The 22,555-nt window shown below is 39.0% G+C and overlaps 1 protein-coding gene across 3 annotated transcripts in view; it reads right to left on the bottom strand.

Annotated features, from left to right (window-relative positions):
- The window catches only part of ZDHHC20 (zinc finger, DHHC-type containing 20), a 61,789-nt gene extending 42,451 nt beyond the window's left edge, over positions 1-19,338 (bottom strand). For all 3 annotated transcript variants that reach the window (XR_001005664.1, XM_011976537.1, XM_011976536.1), the window contains exons 1-3: positions 19,318-19,338; positions 14,707-14,810; positions 7,317-7,437 (exon numbers count right to left, since the gene is read on the bottom strand). Coding sequence is in view for 2 of the 3 variants with exons in the window: in XM_011976537.1 (XP_011831927.1) it covers positions 7,317-7,437; positions 14,707-14,766 (181 nt within the window). In the remaining variant the exon portion in view is untranslated. The remainder of the gene's footprint in view (positions 1-7,316; positions 7,438-14,706; positions 14,811-19,317) is intronic.
- Positions 19,339-22,555: the final 3,217 nt, after the last annotated feature.

The raw sequence follows: 22,555 nt of genomic DNA on the forward strand, positions 1-22,555 counted from the left end.
TGCCCTGGCCAGAACTTCCAATACTATGTTGAATAGGAGTGGTGAGAGAGGGCATCCTTGTCTTGTGCTGGTTTTCAAAGGGAATGCTTCCAGTTTCTGCCCATTCAGTATGATACTGGCTGTGGGTTTGTCATAAATAGCTCTTATTATTTTGAGATGCGTTCCACCAATACCTAGTTTATTGAGTGTTTTTAGCATGAAGGGGTGTTGAATTTTATTGAAGGCCTTTTCTGCATCTATTGAGATAATTATGTGGTTTTTGTCATCGGTTCTATGTGATGGATTACATTTATTGATTTGTGTATGTTGAACCAGCCTTGCATCCCAGGGATGAAGCCCACTTGATCACAGTGGATAAGCTTTTTCATGTGCTGCTGGATTCAGTTTACCAGTATTTTATTGAGGATTTTCACATTGATGTTCATCAGGGATATTGGCCTGAAATTTTCTTTTTTTGCCACATCTCTGCCAGGTTTTGGTATCATGATGATGTTGGCCTCATAAAATGAGTTAGGGAGGAGTCCCCCTTTTTCTATTGTTTGGAATAGTTTCAGAAGGAACGGTACTAGCTCCTCTTTGTACCTCTGGTAGAATTTGGCTGTGAATCCATCTGGTCCTGGGCTTTTTTTGGTTGATAGGCTATTAATTACTGCCTCAATTTCAGAACTTGTTATTGGTCAATTCAGGGATTCGACTTCTTCCTGGTTTAGTTTTGGGAGGGTGTATGTGTCCAGGAATTTATCCATTTCTTCTAGATTTTCTAGTTTACCTGTGGAGAGGTGTTTATTGACCTCATTGATCTAATGGTATTCTCTGATGGTAGTTTGTATTTCTGTGGGATCAGTGGTGAATCCCCTTTATCATTTTTTTATTGTGTCATTTGATTCTTCTTTTTTATTCTTTATTAGTCTGGCTAGTGGTCTATTTTGTTAATCTTTAAAAAAAAAAAAAAAAAACCAGCACCTGGATTCACAGATTTTTTTAAGGATTTTTTGTTTCTCTATCTCCTTCCAGTTCTGCTCTTAGTTATTTCTTGTCTTTTGCTGGCTTTTGAATTTGTTTGCTCTTCCTTCTCTAGTTCTTTTAATTGTGGTATTAGGGTGTCAATTTTAGATCTTTCCCACTTTCTCCTGTGGGTATTTAGTAATATAAATTTCCCTCTAAACACTGCTTGAGCTGTGTCCCAGAAATTCTGGTACATTGTGTCTTCGTTCTCATTGGTTTCAAATAACTTATTTATTTATGCCTTTTGTTATTTAACCAGTAGTCATTCAGGAGCAGGTTGTTCAGTTTCCATGCAGGTGTGTGGTTTTGAGTGAGTTTCTTAATCCTAGTTCCAATATGATTGCACTGTGGTCTGAGAGACTGTTTGTTACGATTTATGTTCTTTTGCATTTGCTGAGGAGTGTTTTACTTCCAATTATGTGGTCAATTTTAGAATAAGTGCAATGTGGTGCTGAAAGGAATGTAGATTCTGTTGATTTGGGGTGGAGAGTTCTGTAGATGTCTATTAGGTCTCCTTGGTCCAGAGCTGTGTTCAAGTCCTGAACATCCTTGTTATTTTCCTGTCTCATTGATCTAATATTGACAGTGGGGTGTTAAAGTCTCCCATTATTATTGTGCAGGAGTCTCAGTTTCTTTGTAGAAGAACTTGCTTTATGAATACTGGGTGTAAATATATAGTTAAAATAGTTAGCTCTTCTTGTTGCATTGATCGCTTTACCGTTATGTAATGCCCTTCTTTGTCTTTTTTGATCTTTGTTAGTTTAAAGTGTTTTATCAGAGACTAGGATTGCAACTCATGCTTTTTTAGTTTCCATTTGCTTGGTAAATCTTCCTTCATCCCTTTATTTTGAGCCTGTGTGTGTCTTTGCACGTGAGATGGGTCTCCTGAATACAGCACACTGATGGGTTTTGACTCTTTGTCCAATTTGCCAGTCTGTGTCTTCTAATTGAGGCATTTAGCCCATTTACATTTAAGGTTAATATTATTATGTGTGAATCTGATCCTGTCATTATAATGCCAGCTGGTTATTTTGCCCATTAGCTGTTGCAGTTTCTTTGTAGTGTCGATGGTCTTTACATTTTGGTACATTTTTGCAGTGGCGGATACCAGTTTTTCCTTTCCATATGTAGTGCTTCCTTCAGGAGCTCTTGTAAGGCAGGTCTGGTGGTGACAAAATCCCTCAGTATTTGCTTGTCTGTAAAGGGTTTTATTTCTCCTTCACTTATGAAGCTTAGTTTGGCTGGATATGAAATTCTGGGTTGAAAATTCCTTGCTTTAAGAATGTTGAATATTGGCCCCCACTCTCTTCTGGCTGGCAGGGTTTCTGCAGAGAGATCTGTTGTTAATCTGATGGGCTTCCCCCTTTGTGGGCAACCCAACCTTTCTCTCTGGCTGCCCTTACCATTTTTTCCTTCATTTCAACCTTGGGGAATCTGATGATTATGTATCTTGGAGTTGCTCTTCTTGAGGAGTATCTTTGCAGTGTTCTCTGTATTTCCTGAATTTGAATGTTGGCCTGTTTTGCTAGGTTGGGGAAGTTCTCCTGGATAATATCCTGAAGTGTGTTTCCCAACTTAGTTCCATTCTCCCTGTCACTTTCAGGTACACCAATCAAACATAGGTTTGGACTTTTCACATAGTCCCATATTTCTTGGAGGCTTTGTTCATTCCTTTTCAGTCTTTTTTATCTAATCTTGTCTTCATGCTTTATTTCATTAAGTTGATCTTCAATCACTGATATCCTTTCTTCTGCTTGATCGATCCAGCTATTGATACTTGTGTATGCTTCACAAAGTTCTCATGCTGTGTTTTTCAGCTCCATCAGGTCATTTATGTTCTTCTCTAAACTGGTTATTCTAGTCAGCAGTTCCTGTATGCTTATATCAAGGTTCTTAGCTTCCTTGCATTTGGTTAGAGCATGCTCCTTTAGCTCAGCGGAATTTATTATCCACCTTCTGAAGCCTACTACTGTCAATTTGTCAAACTCATTCTCGGTCCAGTTTTGTTCCCTTTCTGGCGAGGAGTTGTGACCCTTTGGAGGAGGAGAGGCATTCTATTCTGGTTTTGGAATTTTCAGCCTTTTTGCGCTGGTTTTTCCTCATCTTCGGGGATTTATCTACCTTTGGTCTTTCATGTTGGTGACTTTCGGATGGGGTTTTTTTGTGGTCATCCTTTTTGTTGATGTTGATGCTACTGCTTTCTGTTTGTTAGTGTTCCTTCTAACAGTCAGGCCCCTCTTCTGTAGGTCTCCTGCAGTTTGCTGGAAGTCTACTCCAGACTCTGTTTGCCTGGGTATTACCAGTGGAGGCTGCAGAGCAGCAAAGACTGCTGCCTGCTCCTTCCTCTGGAAGCTTCCTCCCAGGGGGCACCCGCCGGATGTCAGCTGCAGCTCTCCTGTATGAGGTGTCTCCCAGTCAGGAGGCATGGGGGTCAGCGACCCACTTGAGGCAGTTTGTCCCTTAGCAGAGCTCGAGCGCTGTGCTGGGAGATCCGCTGCTCTCTTCAGAGCCGGCAGACAGGAAGGTGTAAGTCTGCTGAAACTGCGCCCACACCCTCCTCTCCCACCAGGTGCTCTGTCCCAGGGAGATGGGAGTTTGATCTACAAGCCCCCGAGTGGGGCTGCTGCCTTTCTTTCGGAGATGCCCTGCCCAGAGAGGAGAAATCAAAAGAGGCAGTCTGGCTACAGCGCCTTTGCAGAGTTCCAGCTGGAACTTCCTGGCAGCTTTGTTTACACTGTGAGGGAGAAATCCGCCTACTCAAGCCTCAGTAATGGCAGAAGCCCCTCCCCACACCAAGCTCCAGCGTCCCAGGTCAACTTCAGACTGCTGTGCCGGCAGCGAGAATTTCAAGCCAGTGGATCCTAGCTTGTTAGGGTCTGTGGAGGTGGCATCTGCTGAGCAAGACCACTCGGCTCCCTGGCTTCAGCCCCCTTCCCAGGAGAATGAACGGCTCTGTCTTGCTCCATGCCAAGTGCCACTGGGGTATGAAAAAAACTCCTGTAGCTAGCTCAGTGTCTGCCCAAATGGCCACCCAGTTTTGTGCTTGAAACGCAGAGCCCTGGTGGTGGAGGCACCCGAGGGAATCTCCTGGTCTGTGGGTTGCGAAGACCGTGGGAAAAGCATAGCATCTGGGCCGAATAGCACCGTCCCTCACAGCACAGTCCCTCATGGCTTCCCTCAGCTAGGGCAGGGAGTTCCCTGAACCCTTGTGCTTCCTGGGTAAGGCGACGCCCCACCCTGCTTCTGCTCGCCCTCTGTGGGCTTCACCCACTGTCTAGCCAGTCCCAGTGAGATGAACCAGGTACCTCAGTTGGAAATGCAGAAATCACCTGCCTTCTGCGTTGGTCTCACTGGGAGCTGCAGACTGGAGCTGTTCCTATTTGGCCATCTTGCCCTGATTGACCGAGTATGTTATATTTTATTGAGGGCCTTCTATAACACCTTGCCTGGGTTACCGACACTAGGGAGGTAAAACCATGTAATGTTGAAAAAGTAGAGCTATAAAGGACCTTAGAGATTTCCTAGTTCAATCTCTCCATTTTACAGATCAAAGACACCCAAAGGTTAGACAGTCATCTGTCGAAGGTTGAATGGCTAAGCAAGTGGTAACACCAGGAATGAGTATCTTCTTTTCTCTTTCCCCTGCCCTTCTCCACTCAACATTCTGACATTGCAAAGGCTGTGAAATTACCTAGGCTCTGAGATGGGATTAAACCAAACACACCTTGTAGGAAAAGGAGGCTTCATGACTAAGCAGACTGAACTCAAAAGTAGCAATCAAAGGAAACCTGAGTTTCTAGGGTGGCTAGAAGAATGGTGGTGCCAAGGATAGAAATAGAGCTGAGTCTGGGTAAGGGTAGTGTTTTTCATTGACAAATACTTAGAGTTTCTACCAGGTGACAAACACTGCTAGATGCAGGGAATATTAAAGTGAACGAGGCAGACTTTTGGTTCCTCCCCCAAGATTTTAGGTTTTAAATGATGAATCCAGTATTGTAGGAGCTTAAAGCTTTGGATAAGAGGCCATTCAAGTACAGCTATCCTTTGGAAGCTGCAAATACACAAGGGGAGCTCTAGTGAGAGCAAGAAATGCTGAATTGAAGGGCACATGCCAAGGTGAAATGATGAAGGCTTGATGGTGATGACTGGCAGAGGCAGAGGTCTGCAGCTCCCTCCTCTGACATAACAGGAAGGGCGCTGCATCCCAGGGTGCAGCTAGATCGCAGACCACTCTGTAGACGTGCAATCCCTGTATGCAGCTGCAAATCTACCCCTGTGCCTGGCACACAAGAAAGCGTTTGGAGTGTAGGTGAGTGCTAGTATGTTAATATCCTTGAATCTGCTGTAATTTCTATTAAGAAGGTAACTAATTCCTGAAAACTATTAAAGAAAACAAATTATGCAGCACAATAAGCAAACGATCACAATATTGTGGTATTAGAATTCCAAGGCTAAAAGTAACAGTTGAAAGGACAGTACAGAAAAAATGGGGTAAGGCACCATCGTGAAGTTAAGACATAGGAGAAAACAACAAATGTGGGATGAAGAACAATCATACAAGGATACAAACACAGAAGTATAAAACTACAGAAAAACACAAAGAGGAACGCGTTTCAAGAAGACAGAATGACAAAACGCCACTGATCCTGGAAGGGAGAATGAAAGCCCGCTGCCTGGAATTCACTAGAAGGAAGTGAGGCCCTGGATATAGACCACCTAAAAGACCTATAATCAAAGGCAAATGTAATAAAACAATAGGCCAGGCACGGTGGCTCACGCCTGTAATCCCAGCACTTTGGGAGGCCAAAGCAGGTGGATCACTTGAGGCTAGGAATTCGAGACCAGCCTGGCCAACCCATCTCTACTAAAAACACAAAAATACAAAAGTTAGCCAAGTGTGGTGGCATGTGCCTGTAACACCAGCTACTCAGGAGGCTGAGGCAGGAGATCGCTTGAACCCCGGGGGTGGAAGTTGCAGTGAGCTGAGATTGCACCATTGCACTCAAGCCTGGGCAACAGAGTGAGACTCCATTTCCAAAAAAAAAAAGAAAAAAAAATTACTGGAAATTTATTATTCTATGCAAAGAGCTATACTAAGTACTTTACATCTATTGTCTCTTTTAATACTTTCACTAACTCAGTCATGTAAATATTATTATCATCACCTTAAAACGAGAAAGTTAGTGCTTAGAAAGTTTAAGTGACTTGTACCGTATTAGTAAGGGAAAAGCTAGGGTTTGATCTGTAATCCACGTTTTCATTCTATACTATATTAGTTATGCAAAAAGGACAGTCAGTCGAATATCCCCTCCTAAAATCTTGTAGACACTTTAAATTTTCTTGAGTCACAGTTTGTACACAGCTACACAAAGGTAATTTCCCATTGGAGTGTAGAAACTTAGTGGGTTGAAGAGGCAGAGCACCTGGACTTAAAATCCTGTTGTTTTTTATACTAGCTGTATGACTTGGAACAAGTTACTTAGCCTCACTGTGTCTTAGTTTCCTCATCCGTAAAATGGAAACTATAGTCTACACTTCATAAGGTTGTTGTGAGGTCTAAATGAGTTCGTACATGTAAACAGAGTAACTGTTAAGCTGCAATCATTACCTGGTGTTTAAACCAATTAATGAGGTATATAATACATAAAACAATTTCCTAAAAAACAACAAAAAAATTTTTTTAAATAAACAAAATAAAACAATTCCCTCTATTTAAATGACCGCCACTCACAGACTCTTCCCTGTCGTAAGATTACAACCTAGGAACAGGAAGCTGCTGTTATGGTCATGGATCTCAGTGGAGGCATCAGTACACAGGAAACACCCAGGGCTTTGGAGCTAGACAAACCTGAGCTCACAGCCTGACTCTCAGCGTATTAGCCGTGTACATCTGAACCACTTTCTTCCTATTTGTGTCTTTTACTGTTCCCCATTCTCAGCACACCATTAGATTTTTTTTTTATTACTCAGTGATGACATGTAATACTCAAATTCAGACTTCCAAATGACAGTTTACTAAGAATAATAATTAAAATTTTTAGCCATGAAAGTTGAGTTGGGGGAAAAAACAAGTACAGAAGAGATTCATATTAAAGTGAGCCCCTTAAACAATTTATATTGATGTTTTTATCTATTTATCTATTTCTGCATCTGAAATACCACAACGAGAAAACAGGAAAGTCTTGTAGCTACAGATATTATTTATGGCAATCACAGTATCCATTTAATAGTCAAACCATGCAAATATATCCTGGCAGGAATAGGCATATTTTTAAAATCATTAGAAAAGGAACACTTATTCTTTTTCTTACTTTTTGAAGCTGATGTGGTATAGATAGGTAAAACTCTTGCCGCTCTTCTCAAAATTTCTTGTTGTCTTTCTTGGCTGAATTCTTTTTCATAACGTTCCTTTTCAGAATTGGACAAGTAGAACTATAAAAGAAAAGAGGACTATTAAATTTCTTAAATCCCATGATGTTAATTATCATGCTCAGAAAAAGTTTTATCTGGAACAGAAAACCAAAAACTATTTTATGAAGACAAAACTTGTCTTCAAACTTAACTGCTAAGTAGATAAATCAAGGACATTTTAACAAAAACTACATACCTTTGGCATAGAAAAGATTTGCTCTCCACACCAGATGGCAAAGAACATGAACTAAATATTTTTCCATCTTTGTTTTTCACAAATAAAATTAAATTTCTACACAAGAAAGGCTTAATATATAGTCTCCATTAGTAAAAATTTTAGTTGCGCAAAAGTTACTGTCAAGAGATTTTTAATTTTTGGAAAAATGTCCAAAGATTTACTTGCTTTGGGTGAAAGGCTAAATCACAGTCATGGGGTCCCACTAATTTCTAGCCAAATGTCTCAAGAAGGGCAATGAGTCATTTAAAAAAAAACAAACCAACCATTTTTAGATTTTAAAAAGCTAACCAATAGGACTACTTTCACCAGAATTATGACACATTGTCAAGGCAAGCATAGTGGCCTCTTCAAGTAGAGCGTCCTTTACAGAGCTGTTTTTTTTTTTTTTGAGACGGAATCTCCCTCTGTCCCCCAGGCTGGAGTGAGTGGCGCGATCTCGGCTCACTGCAAGCTCCGCCTCCCGGGTTCACGCCATTCTCCTGCCTCAGCCTCCCGAGTAGCTGGGACTACAGGCGCCCGCCACCAAGCCTGGCTAATTTTTCTTTCTTTCTTTTTTTTCGGGGGTCTCACTGTGTTAGCCAGGATGGTCTCGATCTCCTGACCTCATGATCCGCCTGCCTCGGCCTCCCAAAGTGCTGTGATTACAGGCATGAGCCACCGCGCCCGGCCTAGAGCTGTTTCTTGTTTTCACTTCTTAGTGTCTGTTCCCATGTGCGGCCAGCCTCTGGTTCATTTCTCTTAATGGCATTTTCCCTTCAGAGTCCTTTTTAATTGTTCTTTTCATATGTCATCCTAACATCTCAAGGATCCTAAGTTTTATGCCTCATGTTAAATTTCATGTTACCAGGAAGTATAGGTTTCTATCAGTCTTTATTTTGTAGACTAAAAAAAAAAAACAACTAAGAATGGCTTGAGATTTGTTCTTCATTGTGTTTTCTATTTTAATAATACAATTCCTCAATTTTTATTTACTTGTAGGGTTCTGCTTAAAAAGCCCTAAGGAATCCTGAGTTTTCATGTTTAAGGAGTATTTGGTTTAGTTGCTAACTCAAACACCAAAGTGTTTCCTCCTCTTGCTGCCCCATCATCGCTAATGGTATTAGCTTAACAACACAGGATTCTGCTATAAACAAGGCAACAGCTTGGCATAGTAGAGAGAGCTCTGAATTGAGGAAATTGTGATTCTAAGAGACTTAGGCAATTTTCTAAGACTGCAGAACTACTGGCAGAGCCAATAGTAAAATACAGGTATTCTGTTTTCTATTCTGGTACATTTTCCTCTATATTACAATGTAAGATAAATGTTTTTGCTTTTTATAGATTGTTACTCTAACCTGACTGAAACACCACACTTTGGGAAATGTAGGAGTCCATTTAGATTACCTCGCTCAGCTTCCACAATCAGATTGTGATGGGACAAGAAACCCCCAAATTACTTATAGGGGACAAGAAGCCACATGAACAGATGAACAGGACAGTAAGAAGTCAGGAAAGACTCACATAACCTTAAAGATGAAAAAGTCTTAAAGACAATGGAGGTCCCTTATCTAATCTTCCATCACAAGAGGGGTCCTCAGACATTTCTGACAGATTGGGTCCCTCTTGAATACTTTCAGAGAAATATTTTCCTATTTTGCAAGATGGCATGTTCTCTTTAAGAGAATTTTAACTTGTTAGAAAGTTCTTTCCTGACATGATGTGTCTCTTACATATTCATAGTAGAGTATAAAAATCACATGGTAACATGTTAAATATATTTGAATAGAAGATGTTCTGATCAAATTTTACAGATTCCCTATAAAATTTCAACAGATTTCTCTGGGCTGTTCTATTCCTAGTCTGCAGTAGCATCCCAAGCTCAGGCTCTCTATTGCTACTCAACATCATCACTTATCCTTAAGAATGAAGGTTATGGGCCAGGCAAGGTGGCTTATGCCTATAATCCTAGCACTTTGGGAGGCCGAAGCAGGTGGATCACGAGGTCAGGAATTCAAGACCAGCCTGGTCAACATGGTGAAACCCTGTGTCTCTACTAAAAAAACACAAAAATTAGCTGGCTGTGGTGGCATGCGCCTGTAGTGCCAGCTACTCAGGAGGCTGAGGCAGGAGAATTGTTTGAACCTGGGAGGTGGAGGTTACAGTGAGATCACACCACTATACTCCAGCCTGGTGACAGAGTAAGACTCTGTCTAAAAAAAAAAAAAAAAGAAGGTTATAAAATTATGAAAAGCTTAACCAAATGAAAATTTCAAGAGGCATCAGCGTTTTAGATGAGGAATGGAACAAAACAAAAATTCAAACAGATTGTAATTTTGAATTAGCTCTAGAAGTTTGTCTTTTCATTCAAAACTAGTGAACAGAATTCAAACTATGAAATGCTATTATTGTCTTAAATTCAGTGTTCAGATAGTTCTATTTAAATATATATTAAATGCCAATTAAGAGTAAGGTGTTGTCCCGGATATCAGAGATCCAAAGATTAATAAAAACAACCCTTGCCTTCAAAAAGTATATTTCTATAGTCTAGTAAGAGAGCCATATAAACAAAGAATTACAAAATAAGAATCAGCATAAAGTACAACATTAATAATATATTACAAGGTATGATAAAAGCTCCCTTGGGAGGTAGTAGGAGGTATCAATGAAAGTTCTTGAAGGCAGTGTACCTAAGTTTTGAACGATAAACAGGAAACTTTCAGGAAGACAGAGAAGAAAAGAAAATCTTGGCAAAGGGAACAGCATACAGAAAGCACAACGATGTGAAAATAGTACAGTATATTCAGTTTAACACACTGCTTGATTATAGAGTTCCATGAAGAAGCAATGAAGATTAAATTAGTAAGATTTTAGTTCATGAAGGGATTTGATGTACCATGCAAATGAACATGAGCTTTATCTTACAGCTAACTGGCAAACTCTGTAGGATTATAGTCAGGGAAGGGATGGGACCGTATTTTCTTTTTAGAAAAGATGACACTTGGTGATGGGAGATGCTTATCAGCTATTCACATGCTGCCTCTTCCTCACCATTTCTTAAGTCTTTACTGCCTGTTATACACGAGGTCTGATTCTAACTACTGGGGATACAGGAATAAACAACAAAGATTTTTCCTTCAAAAAGCTTAGTGGAAGAGATACTTATAAAGGTCTCAGCTTAAACGCCACTTCCTCAGAGATTTATTTGACTATACTATCTAAAAGTAGCTCTTTCTCCCCTGAAGTAGCTTTTACTTTGTTATATTCTATTATATTACCATGCTATTTTTCTAAATTTATCACAATTTATAATTATTTTGTTTACTGTTTGTCTCTACCTTTAAGCCTAGCACAGTCTGATATCCGGTGGGTGGTCAAGAAGTACTTGATTGAAACAATGAAAAAAAGACACCGCACCCATATTTATAACTTAACTTCCTTAACGATTTATAGTTTTTGATGATGATGACGATGACGATGATGATGATGATAATGATTATTGTGACAGAGTTTCGCTCTTGTTGCCCAGGCTGGAATGCAACAGCGTGATCTTGGCTTACTGCATCCTCTGCCTCCCAGGTTCAAGCAATTCTCCTGCCTCAGCCTCCTAAACAGCTGGGATTACAGGCATATGCACCACCACAGCCGGCTAATTCTGTACTTTTAGTAGAGATGGGGTTTCACCATGTTGGTCAGGCGGGTCTCAAACTCCTGACCTCAGGTGATCTACCTGCCTCTGCCTCCCAAAGTGCTGGGATTATAGGCATGAGTCACCACGTCTGGCCCCAGTTTTTGCTTTTTAGACCCAATCTATTCCCCTAGACCTGGATCTCCAAGCACTGTTCTAACCTCTGAGATGACTGAATCCTCCTAACAAAAGCTGTGAGTTTGGTATTACATTAGCCCCAAACTCACAGCTCTGTAATTGCTTATATAGGCCTACCTCAGTCAGCACACTGTAAGCTCAGTGGCAAAGAGCATCTTAAATTCCTGTTCTGAGTTGTCCCTAGAGCTTAGCTTAGCTGGCCCATGAAGATTTAATAATTAGTTCATTTAATAATTATTGAAAATCTACTATGTGCCAGAGAGTGTGGGAAGGGATCTAGTGAAGAATGCAATGTAAATATCCCCGCCCTCACAAAATTTAAAATTTAATAATGTGATGCATATTAGTAAACAGGCAATTACAATACCAGATGATAAGTTCTCTGACAGGGCAAATGAAGCATGCCACAGCAAGGTCACTGGATACAGGCTTGGGGAGACAGATGACCTTACAGGAGTAGATGAGAATGAAGGAGAAGCTGATGTGAAGGCTTAAGCTCTGGGCTGAATGCGAAATGGATGCAATATGCTAAAACAACCACCAAAAAAATAATAATAATAATAACATTTTGATGGTACTTATTAGGTGCTAAGCATTCTTCTGAGCTCTTTATACACACTATTAACTCCACATCGTATCTATTAGTAATTACATAGATTATCAATTTGCTCAATTCTTACAGCTAACCTATGAGGTGGCTACTAATATCACCCTCACTTTACAGAGGAGGGACCAACTAAGGAAAGTCTCCAAAGTCACAGTTAACACAGATAGTATGTTGCAGAGGTACGAGCTGAACCTGAGCAGTTTTAGTCCAGAGTCTGTGTGGTACCGTTGTTGTTGCTGTCTGAGACAGGGTCTCACTCTGCCGCCTGGGCTGGAGTGCAGTGGCATGATCACGGCTCACTGCAGGCTCAACCTCCCCGGGCTCAGTGATCCTCCCACCTCGGCCTCCCGAGTAGCTGGGACTACAGGTGCACACCACCATGCCCAGCTAATTTTTTTATTCTTTGTAGAGACGGGGTTTGCTACATTGCCAAGGCTGTTGTCAAAGTCCAGGACTAAAGCAATCCACCTGCCTGCCTCGGCCTTCCAAAGTGCTGGATTACAGGCATGAGCCACCACGCCCGGCCTGCATTCTTAACCTCTACATTACACTGCTTCTCAAAAGTACTACCAATTATTTTTCTTATTCTATTTCTTATTTCCTGTAATGAGAATTATTTACTTTTTACACATGCGATGTTTTCAAGAGTCATCACTACTAGTAATTGATTAAACAAAATTAAGTCCTTTTCAATTTCAAGATTAAGAAATGGATGATAGTTTGTAACATAACTTTAAGGGTTGACTAATTAGTAACAAATGCCTGATGAATATATGTGAAGCAACACTGAAGTCTGACTTATGGTTTACTTTACCTTTTAAAACAAAAGCATCTAATAGAAAAAGCAGGCAAAAAACTGTATGGCATTACTTGCTAATGTTAAATGTATATTTACTAGTTCTGCTCCTAGGCATCTACCCAAAATAACTACATATATATTATCCAGGAGACATGCACTAGAACATTTGCAGCAGCCCTACTTGTAACAGCTCGAAGCTGGAGGCTACCCCCATGCTCATTAACAGTAGACCGAGTAAATAAATTGTGTTACATACAACTGAATACTAAACAATAATTAGAATGATCTTCAACTATACATAACACAGATGAATCTTACAAATAGAATGTTAATGAAAGAAGCCACATACACACATATGACTATGACATACACATACACACCATACACACACTACTACAAAACTCCATTTATATTTAGTACAAAAGACAGGCAAAACTAATCTATGCTGTTAGAAGGCAAGAGAGTGGCTTCTTATGAAGTGGACGACTGAAAGGAAGCATCGGGGGTTGATGGGGTTCTGGTAATGTTCTGTTTCTTGAATTGAGTAGTAGTTGCACAGGTGTGTACACATATGCGTACTTTTTGTATATATGTTCTTCACTGCAAAGTTAAATAGAAGTTGATACTATTTTTAAACATATGGTCTATAATTTTTAATGATTTTGATAAATTTAACACAAAGGGAAACGATTACATTACCATCATCATCTAATATTTGAGTCCTAACAATGTGGCAGGTAAACTACTATTTTAAAAGCTCACGCCAGGCATGGTGGCTCACGCCTGTAATCCCAGCACTTTGGGAGGCTGAAGTGGGTGGATCACCTGAGGCCAGGAGTTCAAGACCGGCCTGACCAACATGGGGAAATCCGTCTCTATAAAAACACAAAAATTAGCCAGGCATGGTGGTGCGTGCCTGTAATCCCAGCTACTCAGGAGGCTGAGGCAGGAGAAACGCTTGAACCTGGGAGGCGGAGGTTGCAGTGAGCCAAGATCATGCCATTGTACTCCAGCCTGGGTGACAAGAGCGAAACTCCATCTCAATAAATAAATAAATAAATAGATAGATAGATAGATAAATAAATAAATAAATGAATGCATGTTTTAACTGAATAAATCTCACAATCTTTACAAACATCCTACAGAGACAGGCACAATTGTTAGCTCCATTTTTTGATAAGAAAACTGCAGCTTGGAGAGATTAAATTCTTAGAGCAAAAGATCAAACTCAGACAACTCTAACTCTAGAGAATATATTCTTAACCACCTTGCTATATGAAATTTTCAGTGAAGGAAGAATTCAGTCAGCTATGGCGAGGTAAGAGAGACATACTGGTCATAAAACCTACTCCACATAAATGTTTACCTATATTATTTTCCAAATGGAACCTCCAATTAGAAGAAACACTAGTCATATTAAAGTGCAGCAAGCAATGGCCTAGACAATTTGTTTCCATCACAAAACTTTCTTTAATTGCAGCATATCTGTTCATGCCTGAGAAAATATAAATGTTGAGAGTTTCTAAAAATAAACTCTACTTTCCTAACTCAATTCCGTTCCTTCAGACTTTTTATTTCAGTAATATAAAGTATATCTTTAAGAAAACATAGCATGGCAGAAAAGTAGTAAGCATTTCTATACTGCTGAACTTTTACTATGCTATGTCAGTGGACTGTATCTGAGAACAGGCTGATGACTCACATTCACAGTACAGAGCAACCAAGCAGTTTTATGAATGGAAACAGAACACATGCATTATGTAAAGTTTTAACAAAGGTAACACAAGGGAAAAAAAATCCATAATCAGTTAAAACATTTGGTAATTTACCAACATTAAATTTACCTCTTTGGAGGGGGAAGCGGGAGATGTGAAAATTGTCATCCAATAGGACCATACAAACATAACAAAGAACAGATGGAAAGCCACAAGGTAAACAACGGTCTTTCCTGGTAAATAAAAACAAATAACAGTTCATTGAATCCGGGTGAAAACAGCAAAAGGCATTACATTAAAACACAATAATTGGGTCAGGAGGCCGAATCCAATAAACAAATTAAAATGTACTGAAACATCAAATATATAAACTTTACTTGCATGAGGAAACATTACTAGATATGAAGAAATATTCTGTTCCTATATTTAAGGATTATCAGTCTGGTTTATAAGATGAGATTTAAGATGAGATTTGATTATATTAAATTGCTGAAGATTTAAGCTAAAACACTTTCTTCACTCACTATATTTCAAGTTCTCCAAAAGTTCATCTTAAATGACTTAAAATTATTTAAAACAGAATCTATTACTATGAACATTAAATCCAAGGAACTGTCAACTGAAAGTAAATAAAATAAGTTACCATCACCATAAATGATGAATACATCTGAATAACTCATTCCCTGTATTGTTCAGAAAAAGTACCCTAAATTTCATTCCTGTTTAATACAGGCTAACAGGAAAAAGTTTTGGCCATTTTGAATATCTAACATAACTATTTCCCAAGTAGATTAATGTAACAGTCCAACATCTCTATCTCCAAATATTGTCACTGATATAATTTTAAGCTTTTTGTTGTATTCTACATATTTGAAAGAAGCAGTACTGATTTCTTTAAGAAGCAAGATCTACCAGATGCTTAAACTCTTTTTCAGTTTGTAATGCAGCACCATAAACCCACTGAAGATAACAAATATAGACAAGTCTGAAATTCTACTCATTTTTAAACTTCAGATAAAATGCTACTCCTTCCACAAAGGTCTTTTCTGATACTTTCAGAATTCATTACTTCTTCATACTGCACTCTCCAAATAATTTGCTTAGATTTCAATTACTTATTTCAGTAAAGCTAGCTGCTTAATACTGATGAGCTAATACACACAAAACACTTAGAAGAATGCCTGGCACACAATAAATCCTCAATAAATACTGACTATTAATATTATTACTTAGTCTTATCCAGGCATTTTAATTATTTTCTCCAAAATTTGGTCCTTTTTGTGCATTCCCTATATCAGTGTTTCTCAATTTTAAGAAGTGAAAAAGTATTCACTGGTCTGCACTGAAAAAAAAAAAAAAGAACGTAATGAAGCTTTTGTAAAAGCTAACATGTATTCAGTTAGAAGTACTCTCCTTCCTTCGGTCTGAGGTTTATTTTCCCTTATGTTTCTGGTTTAAAAAGTGCTTGTTCTTTTCAAATAAAATAATAATAATAATTTGACAACCCTGTTGCAACCCAACCTTTTCTTTTGAAATTGTATTGGGTTCATGCCTGATCTCAGAGAACAGAAACTCCAGTCACACGGCTGACCAATGCAGAAACCCAGGCCTGAAATGACTCCTCGTATCTCACAGCTTATCCGTGCAAATGCTACTAATTCTAGCTCCTAAAATTTCTCTCCAAGTGAACTCATTATTACTATTTTCATTATTTTTCAAAAATTTCAATAATTATCATTATTTTCACTGTCGGTGCATAGTTCATAAATTGTTGCCTATGTTCTTTGGATTGCTGCAAGAGCCAGTTGGCCTCCTTGCTTCCAATCCATCTCAGTGGCTGATGTAAAATATGTTGCTCATAGTTTCTTTTCCCTCTTGGCTGCAGAATTCCTAAGAAATAATTGCAACCTCATTACCAATGCATCCTAGTAAAACCATGGGACTACTCAGTCACCATAACCGACTATAGGTACTCAAATCACCACTCCTATGTACCAAAAGCCAACTAGAAGGCACTATAATCTATGCCTTATTTCTAACCCTCACAGTAAGTCTTCTAAGGTATCATTCCAGTTTACAGATGTAAGCAGTGAGGCTCAGAGAATTTAATACTTTGTCCAACGTCACTTAGTTATTAAATGATGAAGCCAGAATTCAAACCCATATTCGTTTGACAAAAATCCAAGGTTCTTTTCACTATGTCCTAGCTAAAATTACAGTTTCCTTCACGTTTCCAACCATCATCTTAATGGTCATATTCTACTTCTAAGCAAGTATCTGATGCCAAGATAAAATTGTAACCGTAACTTCCTTCTATTTTCAAATGTGCTCTTTTTGCTTCCACTAACATTGATCGTCATGCGTATTAAAAACTGGTTTTTCAAAATCTGCTTTCTCTATCCTGTCAGTTCCCTTCAGGTTGAACCCCACGGTGTATCCAATGGACTCAATATCATTGCTTTGGCCAGGTGCTGTGGCTCGCGCCTGTATTCCCAGCACTTTGGGAGGCTGGGGTGGGCGGATCACTTGAGGTCAGGAGTTCAAGACCAGCCTGGCCAACAAGGTAGAACTCCATCTCTACTAATACAAAAAATTAGCTGGGCGTGGTGGTGCACACTTGTAATCTCAGCTACGTGGTAGGCTGAGGTGGGAGGATCGCCCAAACCTGGGAGGCAAAGGTTGCAGTGAGCTGAGATTGTGCCACCGCACTCTAGCCTGAGCAACAGAGCGAGATTCCATCTCAAAAAAAAAAAAAAGAAAGAAAAAGAAAAAATACATATTATATATATGTATTTTTATATATTATATATAATTGCTTCATTTGTTTTTCCTTTGGAAAAGCGTGCAAGAACTGAGTTTCCTACTGTTACGATAACACTGAGACCATTTAACAACCCTGCGATGTTATCTTCACTTTGCTTACTTCCTTTATAAATATTTTTGCCTAGACTCCATATTAAATCAAGCTTGTTGTTCCTCATCTATACACTATTGTGTAACTTTGAGATAGATGGTAACTTTGAGATACTTTAAATGTAAAAACAATATACTCTTCATAGTTTTAAAAACATTTAACATGATTTCAGAATATTTCTTTTCTTCATGAAAACAAAACAAAATGGTTTTGCTTAAAAATATATTCTGTTAAAAAATAGATAAAATAAAGCTCTTAACACAAGACCTAGAATATAGTAAGTACTTAAAAGATGGTATTATTAAATTATAATGAGTAAAGAATAACAGAAAACAATGCTTTTCACTAAATTCAAATTAATGTGATTATCAATAGGCAAACTTCTGGTTACATATACCTGCTATTGGTTACAATAGAAGAAGTAAAATCATAGTTAACCGAGAAAATTAAATCAATGTTGAAAGAAAAACCTGAAACCTATATACCAAACTCTGTGTTCAAAAGTTCAAAAATCACCTGTAACTGAATTTAAAAACAAACAAGCTAACAGCAGCAATAACAAAAGACTGTATTGAAAGATTCTTTGGCCAGGCAATGTGGCTCATGCCTGTAATCCCAGCACCCTGGGAGACTGAGGCGGGCAGATCACGAGGTCAGGAGATTGAGACCATCCTGACTAACACAGTAAAACCCCATCTCTACTAAAAAATAAAAATAAAAAAAAATTAGCTGGGTATGGTGGCGGGCACCTGTAGTCCCAGCTACTCAGGAGGCTGAGGCAGGAGAATGGCGTGAACCCGGGAGGCGGAGCTTACAGTGAGCTGAGATCACCACTGCACTTCAGCCTGGGCAACAGAACGAGACTCCGTCTCAAAAAAAAAAAAAAAAAAAAAAACTCTTTGAGAGACATGGTAAAAATAGCCCCAAGAGATAATGATATAAGTTAAAAGTTCTTTTATAAGAACTTCTAACTTCTTTGCTTTCTGTATCTGTGCTTCCAACATACAGGAAACATTTTTGATTTAAAGAAAGAAAATAAGCCAACTGAGTCTGCATTTATTCTGTTACTGAGAAATTAAATTTAAAGGTAATTTAAGATTTACATACTTAATGCCTAATTATCTCCAGTAAGAGGAATTACTATATACTGATAATTTCTAACTGTTCAAGTATTTTAGAAATCCTCTGGAGTTTTGCATGTCCAATTAAATTCTGTTTAAATTTAATCTCATCAGACTTATGAAATATGCTTTTATCTCAGTGAAATTTTGAGAAATGATTTTTCCCTCTAGGCACTGTCTTTTTTACTTAGTTGTTATAAAAACTTTAGCTTCCTTAAACTGGTAATGCAATTTACAAATTTACATTCTTGTTATTTTCTTAAATATCTGTGCATTGTAAAGTGTGATTTTAACAAATGCCTAAACGAGAACCATCAATAAAATTCAGACATCATGAAAGCAGAATTGTCTCCTCAACCTAGCTAGCTAGAACTCATATTTTAAAAAATCCAAATAAAAAGTTTTGAAGAACATACGCGACAGAAATATTTATATAAATACACAAAGAAGTTTGGGTACTAAGTGCTGTACAAAATAATGGCTACTTTAATTTACATAAATAACACAAAATGAGAATACATGAAATGTTTTGGTCTGGAAATAACCCCATTACTAGCTCTTGTTTTAATTACTTAAAATTTAAAGATAGGGATTTTATTTCTAAAAAACAAAAACACATGTATTCATCAATCAATAAATAAAAAGTCTGTTCCAATTAAAATATCATTAAGCATTTAACTTAAATTGAAACTAAAAGTGTCTTACCATTTTCTTCATTTCCAAAAATAGTAACTAGAATAGAAGAAAAAACAGTGAATAAATATACTTTAAACACTTTGTATGTAAGTTTTATTTCAGATTGAATATTCATCTTAATATCATTTTCAAAAAAATAAAATTTAGTTATAAATTGTAGACACTAATGCAAAGTCAAAATTGCACTAAAAAAACTCCAAAACCATTAAAATGCTAAAATTCAAATTCTTTATCATTAACACTACAGTCACACCAAATGTTTTCAGAACTTTATTAATTTTAAGTGTATCAACATGGTTATAGCTGCAATGTTTTCTTTAGCTCTTTCCTTAATGATATCTGCAGAATGAATAGAACTGTCCTCTATAACCCTCATAACTTATTAGTCTGTAATGTACTCTTGTTAACCTCTTTGTGAATCTATGCTCAAGACAAATGCATTTTTTCTAAAGAAAAAAGTAGAGGAACTTACCCTAATTTTTAGTGTTTTATTTTTCTCTGAATAATCAAATACTGAAGAAGTCAGACCATGCACAGAAAACGTAATTCAGTGTCTACCTCTCTTATGTTTTCTTCCATCTTATATCACTCTTGTGATGAATAAAGCCAACGACCACTTCAGTCTACCAACCCTGAAACCCTGGGAACTGCTATTTCCTCTTTCTTTCTGGATAATCCAATGGCCTCCAGTCATGCTGGTTCTACTACCTAAGTCTGTTTATAATCTGTCGCCTATTCTCCAATCCCTCCCCACTGCCTTCCTCAAATGCAACAGCTTAAGGCATCTTCCCATAGTCAGTGTAACACATCACCACCAGCAGCAAATCTGATGAACACTCTTCAACACCTGTGAGTCACTTTCAGCATGAAGTCCAAAATCTTCAGGGTAGGTAGCAAACACTACAAGACCTCTGTAATCTACAATCTGTCTACCTCTCTAGTTTCCTTTTTTTTTTTTTTTTTTTTGAGACAGGGTCTTGCTCTGTCGCCCAGCCTGGAGTGCAGTGGCGCAATCTCGACTCACTGCAACCTCCACCTCCCAGGTTCAAGTGATTCTCCTGCCTCAGCCTTCTGAGTAGCTGGGATTACAGGTGCGTGCCACCATGCCAGGCTAATTTTTGTATTTTTAGTAGAGATGGGTTTTCACCATGTTGGCCAGGCTGGTCTCGAACTCCTGACTTCAAGTGAACCTGCCCGCTTCAGCCTACCAAAGTGCTGGGATTACAGGCGTGAGCCACTGCGCCAGGCCCTCTCTAGTTTCTTCTGTCATTTGCCCTATTTCTGGTCTAATTATTCTAAACAAATTGTGGTCTCCCAGATGCATTAAGCTGTTTCATATGTGCCACGTACCTTGTCTATTCATCCTTCAAGGCCCGTTTTGAATACTAGCTCCTTTGTAAAGCCTTCCTGAGTCCCTCTTAAGGCAGAGTAGATCACTCCTTTATATCACCACTGATCACTCTTCCATCTTTACCACACCATCTCGTTTTTCTTTTTCTTTTTTCAATTACTTGTCAATATGTCTGTCTCACCTTACTGGACTAAATGCTCCTTGAAGTGTGGAATCACGTCTTAGAATAGTTAACAGCCCTGCAAGTTATCATTAACTCCATTTTACAGATAAGTAAACTAAGGCTCAAAACAATTAAAAGACCTTCCTAAGGTCACAGAGCTAGTATATGTAGCATAGAAGCGATGTGAACTAAAAGTCTGTTCAGATGAAAACTTGATAATGTACTGTGTTATCACCCTCCTCCAAGTAGAGAATCCGAATTTAAAATCACATCTAGCTAACAGTTTCCAGTGGCTGCCTCTTCCAGCCTCTCACTAAGATATTCAGGGAACAACAAAATTGCTTCATATAAAAACAAAGCTAGGCCGGGCACAGTGGCTCACGCCTGTAATCTCAGCACTTTGGGAGGTTAAGATGGGCGGATCACTTGAGGTCAGGAATTCGAGACCAGCCTGGCCAACATGGTGAAACCCTATCTGTACTAAAAAATGCAAAAATTAGCCAGGTGTGGTGGCACGCACCTATAGTCCCACCTACTTGGGAGGCTGAGGCAGGAGAATCGCTTGAACCCAGGGGGCAGAGGGTGCAGTGAGCAAGATTGCACCACTGCACTCCAGCCTGGACAACAGAAATAGACTCTGTTGCAAAAAAAAAAAAAACCACCAACCAACCAACAATGGCCTAGAATCGTTTCTTCACAGAGGACTTTCCTAACCGCAGAATGGGTTAAATAAATCTCGGTACATATTCCCACACCACTTTATACTTTCCCTTTCATAACACCCCGACACTTGTAATTACTGGTTTACAGTTCATAGTTCCTTCTAGGATTTTTTCCTGAAGGTACAGGACATGACTTTTTCATCAGCCTCTGAAACAGTGTACAGCGTGGAACAAGCTCTCAATATTTGCTAACGGCACCTCTAACTATAGAGACAAAGACATGGCTGGGGACAGCCATCTGTAGAACCTCTCACAGCGAGACAAGGCTATTCCATTTTAAGGGGATCCCAAAATATTTTTTTCTTTGTTTTGTTTTGTTTTGTTTTTGAGACAGAGTTTTGTTTTGTCACCCAGGCCGGAGTGAAGTGGCGTGATCTTGGCTCATTGCAACCTCCACCCCCTGGGTTCAAGCAATTCTCCCGCCTCAACCGCCCGAGTAGCTGAGATTACAGGTGCACGCCACTACGCCTGGCTAATTTTTGTATTTTTAGTAGAGACAGGGTTTTGCCATGTTGGCCAGAATGGTCTTGATCTCCTGACCTCGTGATCCACCCGCCTTGGATTCCTAAAGTGCTGGGATTACAGGCGTGAGCCATCATGCCCAGCCCCAAAATATGTTTTATAAAAATTCTTTTGATGACAAAACCAAGCTTACAAAAACTATTAGGGCTGGGCATGGTGGCTCATGCCCGTAACCTCAGCACTGGGAGGCTGAGGTGGGTAGATCACGAGGTCAGGAGTTCAAGACCAGCCTGGCCAAGATGGTGAAACCCCATCTCTACTAAAAATACAAAAAATTACCCAGGCACAGCAGCATGTGCCTATAGTCCCAGCTACTCGGGAGGCTGAGGCAGGAGAGTCGCTTGAACCTGGGAAGCGGAGGTTACAGTGAGCCAAGATCGCGCCAATGCACTCCAGCCTAGGTGAAAGAGCTAGACTCTGTCTCAAACAACAACAACAACAACAACAAAAACCTATTAGGCATACTAAATGTTTATACATGATTTTTTA

Source organism: Mandrillus leucophaeus, unplaced genomic scaffold, assembly GCF_000951045.1.
Source record: "Mandrillus leucophaeus isolate KB7577 unplaced genomic scaffold, Mleu.le_1.0 Scaffold168, whole genome shotgun sequence".
Classification (NCBI taxonomy): Eukaryota; Metazoa; Chordata; class Mammalia; order Primates; family Cercopithecidae; genus Mandrillus; species Mandrillus leucophaeus.